We start from the raw sequence: 12,701 nt of genomic DNA, 5'->3' as shown, positions 1-12,701 counted from the left end.
CCTAAGGGAGAGCGTGGATTCCCAGGCAGTCCGGGTTTTCCTGGTTTACAAGGGCCTCCTGTAAGTAAAAGATTTCCCAATCAACTCCCTGTGATCCACTGAAGGAGATCTGTGAAAAATCTACTTAGATCTGTGAAAAATCGGATAAATATCAGCCTCTTTTTGCAGTTATTCTTTTAATAAATAAGAATTTTTTTCTTTTTATGGTTAATCAGAGTACTTTAGATGTCTGATAAAAGTGAGCTTTTCTGCTGTGTGCTGTGGTAAAGCTCATAAAAACCCCTTTGAATTCTCACATGCTGAGATGCTTTACCACCTGCAGAAAAACACAGATACATGCTTATGTGTCAGAAAAGTAAGATCTTGATACTGACATCTGGTACATCCAAAGAGCCTTACTGGTGATTAATGGGGCAGCAAAAAGAGACACAGTGTTGGATGTTTTCAGTATAAAACACAGGGATGTACAGCAAAGTGATTGTCAGAACCAAAGTACAAACAGAAAGAGATGTAGTAGACAGGATGGATAATAGGAGGCAATAAAGAAACAAATTGCTAAGAAATGGAAATGCAATCTCTCTAATGCTCAACACTCACTGTGAAAGTTCTTCTCTAATTTTTCCATTTTATTCTGAAGTTCATAAAAAATTTACTTTCTCCCGTTTCATAGCTTTTCTTAAATTTCTATCTTTAATGTTTGCCTTGTGGTGTAGATCTGATTAGTGGTTTGCAAATAACACACCAGTTATTTATTTCTATTGATCTTTCTTTTATTTTTTTTTTGTTTGTTTCTTTTAAACAAAGGGACCCCCTGGTCTGCCAGGTATGAAGGTAAGTGTGCTGTATCACATTGAAATACTAACCAGGCATGGTGTGCAGTGTGATCTGAGTAACCTGCTGGCTTTCATGCAAGGCCATGTGCATCCACTGGTGTCTGGAGTGACGTTCTTAGTGTTTCCAGGCCACTCCAGTGCAGCTGACTGGAAATTCTGCAGTAGCTTACTCAGTTTGGGTCAGTAGTTCCAGAAGTAGCAGAGTGTTTTCTGAAAGTGGTTTCCTTGGAACTGTGAGGGACAGTGTTGGTGTTGTGAGGCGTCAAGTTAACAAAAACAAGCACCCAAACACACCATCAGACTACCTGTGAGTACTCAAGAACACCACTGGAGACGAAGCAGTAGTGACTTAGAATATCCAGGGAATAGTACAACAACTTAGGTTCCTTTTGACAACGTGCTTTGAACTGTGTAGATTACCTAGATGGCTTTTTCTCATGACGTAAATAGTCTCATGATCTGATGTTGAACCTTAAGAAGCCCTTTTATGTTTTAAGGGTTGTTTTGGTTGTATCCTTGACTGATTTGAGCATGGGCCAAAACATCAGTTTTGGTTCAAATCTATTTGAAAGGAAACTTGACCCACAGAATTGTTCTAATAAACTCCTGAGAGGACAACAAAACACTGGTGCTGGGAAATTGTGGCTATTAAGCTGAATTGTTTTTCTCAGCTCCTTTTTGCCCCAATTATTTTCAAGATATCGAAAGGCAAGCTTATCTGAACACATATTTTTAAAACAAAGATATTCCCTGGAATCAGTAAGGAACTGTGCTTCAATATAGACAAAGGTATTCCCTGGAATCAGTAAGAAACTGTACTTCAATATAGACCACAAAACATGACTGTTTATAACAGCATACTCAGCAGTACTTTCATGAGGTGGGACACTGGAAAAAGCTGAATGAGCCTTTTTTCTGCTGTGCCCTATCAACTGCTTTTACGGAGAGCTAGAATGTTTCTTTTGTGAAGCATTTTTGTTTCAATACCCTAATCTTTTGGAATTTAAATCAATGCTGATATATTTGTAGAAAAGAAACTTTTTAATAGTTGTTAGTTTAGCCATTTAAAAAGTCTTCATCTCTCCTAAAAAGAGCTATTCTTGGAGAATCTGGTACTTACATTAAAGTGTACTGCTAGGGTGGAACATAGCTCTGAGTGCTTTAAAGTCAGAATGGTAGTAAAGAATTGTAAAAGGTGCTGTTAATTAAAGTCAGCTCTTTCTTCTAGGGTGAAGCAGGTGAAATAATTACATCCTTGCTGCCAGGACAGAAGGGCGACCCAGGATTTCCAGGTCTTCCAGGGATACCTGTAAGTTGCATAAAGTACTATTAGGCTGTGTTCTGCCAAAAAAGATTATGTGAACAGCGTTTGCATTACAGCACAATTGGAAGATTTGGTGCTAGGGGATTCATATGTTTATTTGGAGATTCAGGGCTCACATTTAATATACCTCTAATTTATGACTCGAGGGAAAGTGTGTGATTCCATATTGCTCTTAATAGGTTGACCCACAGAGGCCAGAAAGGTCCCCTGGTCAGGAAGGTGGTATCCAGCAGACAGCAGCACTCACAGTTACTGACTTACTTCTCTATTTCCCTTGCCTGTTCCCCCTTCCTAGACATTCTTTGTATCAGTTCTGGAGTTCCCTTCCTTTCTTCACCCTGAGTTAAAGTAAGTAACATCTGGCTGTAGCCGCTGTTTTGGATGGTGGGAAGGAGAGGGTAATTTCTCAGCTGTTCTCCTCATGTTGCACCTCCTGAACAGTGTTTCTGTTCTCCCAGCAGTCTTCTGTGAAAACAGCTAGTGACTCCAGGCCCTGTGCTTCCCCACTGAGCCATTCATTGCTTTAGTGGAAGAACAAGGGGAGCCGAAAATGAGTCTATCGGCCTGAACTGGACAGAAGCCAGACTCCCATTTCCTGGTACAGAGAGGCAAGCCCCAGGCTATTCTGACCAGACTGAGCCTGTTAGCATTTCTGGTCCTCTGATCTGTGCTTCCCTATTGTCTGTTCCTGGCTGGGAGGAATCACAAATACAAAGTGTTTTGTTGTTCTCTCTCAGTGCATGAAGAGAAAGAAAGTGCAAAAGTAGTTCAGAACAAACAAAAAAGCATTCCCTTATCCAAGCCAAAGAGATGTATTGATGTTGAGAGCAGAACACTCCTAACATGATGTACACCCCTTTAGGCCTTTCCACAAGGACAGATTGGTAGGTTAGTGGTCAACTACATTGATTTGACATGTAAGAGATGCCACTGTTGGGTTTTTTTGACCTTGAAGATCTTACCTGGGGGTTTTTTTTCATAAAAAGGTGCCTCTCATAGCCTCCTCCACTTCCTCAACAGGGCCCACCTGGCTCCATGGGAATACCAGGTCCAGTTGGCCCTCCAGGGCCCCCAGGTTTGACGGTAAGTTTCTTTAACCTGTTACTTATAAAACCTTAAACGGGACAGTTACTTCTTTCGTGTTCTCAGAGGCAGGTCAGTGAAGTGCAGAGATCATGGTAGTCAGGACTCGGTATGAAGAGAGCAGCAACCATGCATTCAGTCCACCCTGGAGCTGTTACTGTGCATGGTTAAATAAGAAACTTTTGAAACAGCCTGTTCTCAGGCATTTTTTTGCTTAAATTGGACTGAATCATTGTGCAGTCTTCTTATTTGTGTGAAACATGAGGGACAAGATTTAGCTTATTTAGAGTAGGATGTTTAATACCTGACTGTTTAATTTCATTTACTCTCTTGCTTGAAGGAAGAACTGGTTTCTTACACATTTGTGAAGTTGAATAGCATGAAAAAGAGTTTTCAGAGGAAGGCAAGGTGCCTTGTCAACACAGGGAGTGGTTTGGGGTTTTTTTCCACAAAGGGCGTGTAAAGTGCTTGGAAGTGACTTGTTTTTTGGTTTCCTTTTTTAATAGGGACCTCCTGGTCCACCAGGGCTGCCAGGACCCAAGGTATTTTCTTTCCCTCTTTGATGGTGGTGATGGACTGTTTTCTTTTTCGTTCTGTTTATTTGTGACTTCTAAGGGCTGATGAGTTATACTTTTTGCAGGGTAATATGGGTTTGAATTTCCAAGGACCCAAAGGCGAAAAAGTGAGTAGGGATCACGACGATATTTTTGCTTATTACTTTCAAAATGCTTACACTTGTCATTTTGGCTTGTATTGCCTGTAACAAACTGCATGTTCTTGCACGTTAGGGTGAACAAGGTCTTCAGGGACCTCCAGGGCCACCAGGACAAATTGGAGAACAGAAAAGACCAAATGACATTGAGTTTCAGAAAGGAGATCAGGTGAGTGGGGCACTACATCCATCTGCAATGAGCATGTGATTAAGCTGCAGCCTCTGTTGGTTTGGCTCATATATGTTCACATCCTGCTTACTGCAGAGCTTCTGTTATTTTTCTCAGAGTACTGCCTGTTCCAGGCCTGAGTACTTTTCCTTTAATAGCAAGCATGCCAGTCACATTAGTCCAGTTACTTCCCTTAGTAAAGTAACTATTCTTAAGAAACTCTCCTAAAGGAAGTTCACAGTAACAGTAAAAGCAGTTAAAATATTCTCATTCCTTGGAACACCCAGACTGCGATTTTCAAAGCAGTCTGGGGATTCAGATTCCCACTAATTAACCAGCTATGTCATCCATTGTGAGGAAGTCTTTCAAAAATTTTAATTCGATTTTTTTTTTTCCTTCCCTTTTTTTTTCTTTTTTTTTTTGTCATTACTGATGCCCCAAGATCTTTTCTTCCTTGTGGTTTGAATAAAGTGCTTTCCTGGTTTCTGGCCTCTCAACAGTAATTATCAAACTGTATTGTGACAGTGAGCTCAAACTGCTGGTTTGATTTGCATGGATCCTTCCCCACCCATAAGTGCCAAAAAGCCATGGGGAGAGTAACCGTTTTTAAAGTTATTACACTTTTTTCTTTTTCACTGGGGAACATTTTGCAGCACTGTTTAATTCTGGCTGCCAGTCATGGGCAGTCTGAGCAGAACCAGCAAGATCATGGGTGGTTAGATGTCACATTTTCTTTGAAGCTTTTGTGGTATTCTCAAATACCACCCTAAGTAATACAAGAGTTGAGGTAGATATTTTGAGGCAGAAGTAGTGAGTGATCGTTTTTATGCTCTGATTGTTTTGCAAATGTCACTGTGGTAACTGAACTTTAAACTATTAGTTTCCTCCATCTGTGTCTGGATCAGTTTCTTCCTTTCCAATTTTTTATCTTGGGAAACGTGTCAGAGAAGAAAGCTTAGATACACAGCAGTGTTTTATTTTGGCAGGGAGCAGGTGATCTTGATCAAAGCCATTTGTTACCCTTCCTTTCAGAAGAACATTAGGCACCACTAAGGCATTACTTGGAACTAGGCACTGGTGTACATTTGCAATGTGCAGTCATCCTAGAAAGGTCTCAGGCTCTGGTTTTGTCTCTCTGTTGTTGGATGGTAGGACAGAAGGTAAAGAGCAGGACTGTGTGTCTTTGTAATTCTAAGGAAAGACAAGGTGACATTTTGATTACACTTTCATTGAAGCAAAAATTCATCTGATTTTATTGGGGTCAGAGCAATTTGCCTCTGTCATCAGGGATCCCTGAAGGACTAATTATACTGGCATTAAGTTATGTAAATGTACAAAGTGAAAGTATTCTACCTACATTCCTTTTAAAGCACTAAGACTTACAAACACATTCTGAGTGCCTTGCCTTTGGCCAACATTAACAATGATTTCAAAGTTTGCAAATTTGTTTTTATTTCAACAAAGTTTATGCTTGGTAATACACAATCAGTAAAAAATTTTAACATTACAGCTACTCTTTTTGTGAAATACACACAAATTTTGCTGTGGGCCTCCACCTGTGATCTCTGACTAAAATCAGGTGTGTAGATGGGCTTGTAAAAGTCTGGGAGGCCTCCATGAAAATAAAAGAAACTGCACAGAAACTTTTTGTGGATTCAATAGCTGGTAACTTTTCTGTAGGTTAATGGTGAAAAGATTTAATAACTGGTACAAAGGTGTAACAAGACAAAATAGAAACCCAAATTTTTTTAACACTTTCTTACAAACACACTTTGATCCTGATGGCCTCTCAACTTCAGCAATTACCAGTAATCTAATGATTGTTGCTCCTGTAATTTCAGCAGGATCTGGAATTTGTTTGTTCTTTCTTTCTTCTTTTTATTTTTGTATAGCAGCTGCAGGCCACCAAACCAGCTGCTGCAGTGCACACAGGAGGCAGTTGTGTCTTAGTGGAGTGAATCACCTAAATAAACAGGATGGGCAGTTAATAAAATTTATAGATGCTCTTGAAGTTCCACACAAAGAAAGAATAAATATGCTCCTTCAGAACTTGGAAGTCTAAGTGACAGCAAAAAAAAAATTCTATTAAAAAAAATAAAAATCAGCTGAGCTATTAGGGAGTGATGGAGGCTTTAATCTGCTTTTTCTTTGCCCATGCTTGACAGGGTATTCCAGGTGATCCAGGCCCACCAGGACTTCCTGGGCCACAAGGCCCTCCTGTGAGTAGAACTCTCTTAGTTCTTTTTTGTTGCATTTGTATCAGAACTGTAACTTCATTCTACTCTGGCATGTGGGCTCAGTTTAAGATGACATTTGTGTGTCCAGGGTCTTCCCGGTGGCGTAAAAGGTGAAAAAGGTGAGCAAGGAGAACCAGGCAAAAGAGTAAGTAGTCTGTTTAACCAAACATTTATCTTTCCAATCAGTGTTATCTTTGAGAATTAAACAAATGTTGAACTCAGGTGGGGCCATCAGCCTCTGGGTAAGAGACTACTTTTTTTCCCCTTGTAACCTGGCAAACTTGTAGATGATGCACGTGGGTCATGAAAGTGCTTCTAGCTCTGGCTCTCTCAGTGCTTTCTGAAAGAATTATCTACCTTGTGGATCTTAGTTTTGGGGGCAGGAGAAAATAATTTGAATTATGTTACCTGGTTAACAGGTAACCTTCTTCAAAGTTGTTGGGCTGCTTGTCTGAGGCAGCAGTTTTCTTTTCCCTTTTACAAAGGGTCTTCATTCAGTTTGCTATGTACTGGGTTGCCAAGCAGCATCACATTGGTGTGTGTGTATATATATATGTATATATAAGCTGGTCTATGTAAACTCATTCTCTGTGGGTTTACTTGTGAGGTGAGTCACAAAACCAAGTCTCTGAACACTGCATTAAGACCAAAAAATCTATTTGTCACTTCCCAAAATATTGCCTCAATTTATGTGCTCTCTGGGGAGGGGACAAGTCAGGATAGCTGTATCTAGGGATAGCATGAGTCACTTTGTTCCTGACTAGATTCAAATCAATCCTGGAATTTAAATGGATATCACAGCTCAGAAAAGCTGAGGAAGATCATAGAAGTGCTAAGAAATAGGATGAAAATAACATGGGCTGGACCAGGAAAGAGAAGGCAAGCTGTTAGCAGCTCAAAGCATTCTGTATTTTCACTTCCACAGCTTCTGAACACAGTTTCATCAACATAATGGGCCCCTTTGAAAATCAAGACACAAGTCTTGCTCAGGTTAATTGGACAATATATAAACACTGTTTAGAAATATGTTGGTAGTAGGTTTTCCAATTTCTATGGGAAATAAATACAGTGGAAACAAATGTTTGGTATTCGAGATAAAATCCTTCTTAGTTGCTGAGATTTATAGAAGGGCTTTGATTTGTCTCCTTTAAGGAGCATAACAAATGAGGCAGCTTTGAAAAGCCAAAAGTCTCATTATATTTTGAGTGGGTTTTGAACTGTTGCTTTTCTCTACAAAAGTAAATGGAAACCACATGAATTTGCAAAGATCTGAAAGGATAAAAGTCCTGAGGGGATGTGTCAGATGCCTTTTGCCAAAATCGTGTTTACCAACATTTTTATTTGGTTTTATTACTCTGAATTTGGGCATACTTAAAGTGCAGTTTTGCTATTAAATTACTTAAAAGTTGCCTTTTAGGGCTCCATATGATTCTGTATGGCTCATTTCAGGTATATTCATAAAAATGTCAGGCTCTGTATTCAAAGGGATAGTTCTGCAAATTCACAGGAAATCTTAAAACCTCATTTTTGAGAGTCAGAATTCATCACTAATAATAAGGAATTCACAAATCACATTATACTCTGATACACTATATCTGTGAGGTCATATTAACAACTTCTCAGTGACTGAGAGTTGGTCTTGGTGAAGCTCAATCACCTATTCTAGTTGTGTTCCAGCAGGTGCCCCCCAGGCACACAGCTTCTGTAACTCGAACAATAGAGTGACATTTGTCTGCCCAGGGAATGGTCTGGAATAAAGTGGAGCTTGCACTGCTTTTATTGCAGCAATGACAAAGCTGTTCAGCAAGGATAGATGGGTTTTAGAAGTCACTTCTTAGAGCAGAATTGCAGTTTGTATTTTTGTTGATACTATTGAGAAAATTGTGTTTGATTTGAAGGAGAGTTAAAATTCAAACACAAAAATGTTTGTATTTAATTTCACTGGTCACAAGATACTAATTTCCTAATTAAATATAATGTTCTAGTGTTTAGGGATTTAGGATCTATTTTCCAAATAAAGGATTTCTGTAGTGTTAAAGTAAAGGGAGTAGTAACCACAGTGAATGAGCAATAGTTAACTGGAGATAATTTTGTGCTGTATTCACCCAACATTTTTTTGAGACTTGTCATGGTTTTGTGCTCTGTTTTTCAAAATGCAAACCTCAGTTTAGGTAACTCCATTGATTATACTTGCTTGATGTCTTTGACATATATGTCCCAAGGACTGCATTCTAGAGGCAGTTTGGTTACTGAAAAAATGGGAAATAAGTAACATAATTTCCATGAAAATTCTTCACCACTGAAGCATTTTATTTCAATGCATATTTATGTCTTTGAAGGGAAAGCCTGGCAAAGATGGAGAACCTGGTCAGCCTGGTAGGGATGTGAGTAACTCATACATTTCTGATCTAAGCAGACTCCTTATAAGCTTTCTTCTGATATGGAGATCTAAGTGTGATTATCTTTCTATTCTTGAAGGGTTTACCCGGTGGGCCTGGAATAAATGGTGCTCCAGGAAGAGATGGTGAAAAGGTATGCCAGGTTTTCTGTCATTATTGCATAATAGATTGAAAATCTGCCATCACTGAGTTCAATTCTGTCTGAATTGCATTACCTATGCTTTGCAGTGTTGAGGAATATTTGCAATAACTTGCTTATGTACTACTGCACAGTATGAAAAATGCTCTTAATTTCGTTGGTAGGGTGAAAAAGGTGACATGGGTCCCCCTGGTCCTCCTGGAATTGTAAGTTGCTGATGCTTTATTTTCTTTCTGCATTTGGTTGGCAGTGTTGTTTCATTGTAGTTCTTGTCAGACTGAAAGTCTCATCTCTGGGTACAACAATAACAGCACCACTGAAGTTTTCATATATTCAGTGATAGAAATGATGGTTTCCTTCTTTCAAGATGAATTCTGTGCTCTCAGTTTTGCTGGGTTGCAAACACAGGCTGGACTATAACCTCAGCCCAGCAGAACTGAGTCAGTCTCACTGAATCCTGCTGTAGCTATGTTGGCTTGGCAGTCAAACAGCTTCCTCTTGGGAAGTGCTCTTTACTGGAATTCCACCTGGTAATTCAGTGCAGTAGGGAAAGCATCCTGTCATTGGTATAAGGTTCAAAGTACGTTGGACTTTCCCCCCCTCACATCTCTTTACCATTCCAGTAACTCTTTTCTTGGCAAGTTGTTTCACATGAGCATGAAACATTTACAGGTCATTCCAAGACCAGGCATTGATGCAGCAGTGGGACCAAAAGGTAGCAAAGGATTGCCAGGACTTCCAGGAGCCAAAGGGGATCGTGGATTCTCTGGTAGGCCAGGCCCACCTGGCTTGCCAGGATCTCCAGGTAGGAGTGCAAACTTTAAAATAAGTTGTATGCTCAAATGTCTGAATTGATATTTGGCTTCACAGTCTTTTCACACTCTTTTTGACAGAAGGACTGAGCAGCAAATTAAGGCAGAACTATTTAGAACTACCTTTGAGCTTGAAGGGCGGTCTCGAGCTTATGGGGATAGCGTGAGGATTTCTGAACATTCATTGCTTTTGCTGTGGTGAACTGAGGATGCAAATCAGATTCTGCCTTAATAGTCCTGGGGATAATTTATCTCTAATCATTTACCCATAACATACATTATCCATTGGATTACACAGAGAAAGTATTGTCTACCATAAGTGTGGTACCTGGCCATCAAACCTATTCTCTGCTGTCCTTGGCCAGTAGTAAAGGAGGAGATGAACTGAGTCTGCAGTGGGAGTGAGCAGTGACACCTGTATGTGCCTTGTACATGCACAGAGAAGAACATTATAATTCTGTGGTACAGCTTGTATATATTCGGGTTTTTTTCCATCGATACTTCCTTTTGTTAGTCTTGTTTTGTTTTTTTTTTCTCTTCATAAATTCAGGTGTTCAGTGTCAGGTCAATTTTTCAAACAAACATCTCTGAAAATGTAAGATGTACATATGGCAAACACTGCACATCAACTTGTAGTTTGATTCCATAAATGTAATATTATGGAGTACTCACATGGAAAGACAGTCTTATCTGTAACATGTTAGTCTTCATATATCATTGTCATCCTTGCAAAAATGTGATGTACACCTTTGAGCTGGCAAAGAATTAAGTTATTTTCATCCTAGGAATCACTACTGTTGGACCCCCTGGCCCACCTGGCTTACCTGGTGAGAGAGGACAGAAGGGAGATCCAGGTTTACCTGGTGTTTCTATTCCTGGGCAGCCAGGACTTGCTGGACCACGAGGACCTCCAGGACCACCAGGTCCCCCAGGACCACCAGCACCATCTGTTCCTCCTGGTAAGTGAGGATCACATAGACAGCAAGTAGAGGAGACTAACATGGTTCAGGAAGGAATTTATTGTCTAGATGGCATTGGCATCTGTAAGTCCCCTTACTCTGATGTTTCATATGCATGTTTTTAAAATGTCAGGCTGAATATCCAAGTGTAGTGTAGAGATGGAAATGGGAAGCAGTGGGAGATAGTTGAGGTTGTGAAGAACTGATGATTGTTGTGTAATATCACTGACTTTTTCCTTTTGAGTTTGGATTATGTGTGTGTGTTGTCACCAGCAGTCCTCTGTCTGAATTGCCAAAATGTTTGGTCTGTGATTAGGGGGATATATTAGAATATCCACACAAATACTAGGAAGTACACTTTTGTCCTGAATTCATGTGTTCAGTGCTGCTGTCAGAAAACACAATCTGATCATTAAACCTCTCCTGATTCTCCTTAGGTGAAGGGTTATGTGAGCAGGGGCCACCAGGTCCTCCAGGAATTCCGGGACAACAAGGCTTTACAGGGGAGCGAGGCCAAAAAGGTGCAGTGTCATGGCTGTCTTGGTTTTTCTCTTTTTGTTGAAGCTTGTTAAAAAATGTAAACTCTGCATTAAATAAGGATTAACAGTGTCTCTTCCCAGTAGGGTTGAGTGCAGATATTTTCTGTTTCTGAGTAAGACAGCTGTTTCTTTGGGCATAGGATACTCCTTCATCTAATGTTAAAGCACAGGAGTCCCAAAGTGACTGAGGGTACAACCAATGCTAGGGCTGAGCACAGATCATGTGCTTCAGAATGAAGTAAAATGGAACTTGAGGTTTATGAGTATCTCCCAGGTAGATAGAAACTGAGTGCTCTGTAACAGCAGTTGCCAAGTCTGTGTGAAAACCTTCTATGCTTCATTAATAAGTTTGACATTTTTTATGGAAAGCAACATTGAAATTGAGTTGGTCAATCTACAGTGAGTTTCTTTGTTTGGTAAGCAAAAGAAAGTCATATTTAATATGTATCCTTGTTTCCAAAAAGACAACCTTGCAATGAGGATGCTGATATGGGTAAGTGAGAATCTTTTTCTAGCTCATCCATGGACATCTTATATGACTTTGGGCATCTCACTTAATTTTGTACCTCTTTCAAACAGAACTATTTTTCCTCATGGAGATTGTAGAGAATAATTCATTAACCTAAATGAAGTGCTCAAATATTAAGAAATTCTGTTGTGAAGAAAATTCTTAAACTCCTTGAAACCACTCTTTTTTTAAAATGAAGTAATTTTAGTTTATTGTCAAATCAGTGAAACATTCCCAGCATTTATTTTGCACTCTTGGAGTTCAATCAAAGTGTGGAATTTTGATATATGTGTTTTAGAGTTGTAGTTTAAAGTGTCAAGTACCTACTTTAGGACTCATTTGGTGAGGAAAATGTCCATAGTTTTATTTTCTATTATTGAAAGCGGTTTTTTTTAATTTATTTTGCACTGTCATCTTAAATCAATTCTAATTATATCTGATATTGATTGTCTGACTCCTAGTCACCAAAAAGCTTCATTTTGGCTTTCATGGGGGGAAACCTAATATTTAAGCAATAATTATTTAAAATAGTCATTTTGGACCTGGAATTTTAAAACAGTAGGAAGAAGACAATTGCTGTTGTGCTGAATTCTTTTAATGTTTCCTAACATGTGATGCTCAAGTATGATTTTTCAATGCAAACCTTTTTAGGTGATCGAGGAGACACGTGCTTCAACTGCATAGGAACTGGAGTAACTGGGCCTCCTGGGGAGAGAGGACCACCAGGACCTCCGGGTAGTCCAGGTGAGGCTTTGGGCTTCACTAGTCTGCTTAATATATTCCATAAAGTCACCCTTCTAGCTGAGTATCTGTGTATAATGGTAACAATACATCTGTGTGTTGGGTACAAATTCAGAGGCACAGTTGCCAGCTCCAGTATGTAGTTGGTACAGGTTGTATTTTGCACAGTTGGGGAGTGTTGGGAAGGAAGGGGCTGGAGACGTGTAAAACAATCACTCTTTTTTTGAAAATCTAGTCTTTCAAAAA

At 39.6% G+C, this 12,701-nt stretch overlaps 1 protein-coding gene across 4 annotated transcripts in view; it reads left to right on the top strand.

The window, feature by feature from the left end:
* Window positions 1-12,701, top strand: part of COL4A5 (collagen type IV alpha 5 chain) — an 80,799-nt gene that overhangs the window by 32,772 nt on the left and 35,326 nt on the right. For 3 of the 4 annotated variants that reach the window (XR_007904450.1, XM_051786974.1, XM_051786992.1), the window contains exons 7-22: window positions 7-60; window positions 805-831; window positions 2,062-2,142; window positions 3,178-3,240; window positions 3,747-3,782; window positions 3,881-3,922; window positions 4,029-4,121; window positions 6,287-6,340; window positions 6,447-6,503; window positions 8,698-8,742; window positions 8,837-8,890; window positions 9,061-9,102; window positions 9,569-9,701; window positions 10,494-10,667; window positions 11,105-11,188; window positions 12,366-12,458. Coding sequence is in view for 3 of the 4 variants with exons in the window: in XM_051786974.1 (XP_051642934.1) it covers window positions 7-60; window positions 805-831; window positions 2,062-2,142; window positions 3,178-3,240; window positions 3,747-3,782; window positions 3,881-3,922; window positions 4,029-4,121; window positions 6,287-6,340; window positions 6,447-6,503; window positions 8,698-8,742; window positions 8,837-8,890; window positions 9,061-9,102; window positions 9,569-9,701; window positions 10,494-10,667; window positions 11,105-11,188; window positions 12,366-12,458 (1,132 nt within the window). In the remaining variant the exon portion in view is untranslated. The other variant, XM_051786985.1, reaches the window with a different exon arrangement.

The sequence above is a fragment of the Manacus candei genome, unplaced genomic scaffold, assembly GCF_025592945.1.
Source record: "Manacus candei isolate 608988 ecotype Guabito, Panama unplaced genomic scaffold, ASM2559294v1 h1tg000003l, whole genome shotgun sequence".
Classification (NCBI taxonomy): Eukaryota; Metazoa; Chordata; class Aves; order Passeriformes; family Pipridae; genus Manacus; species Manacus candei.
The sequence above is the reverse complement of the archived record's forward strand: the minus strand, read 5'-3'. Positions and strand labels throughout refer to the sequence as shown.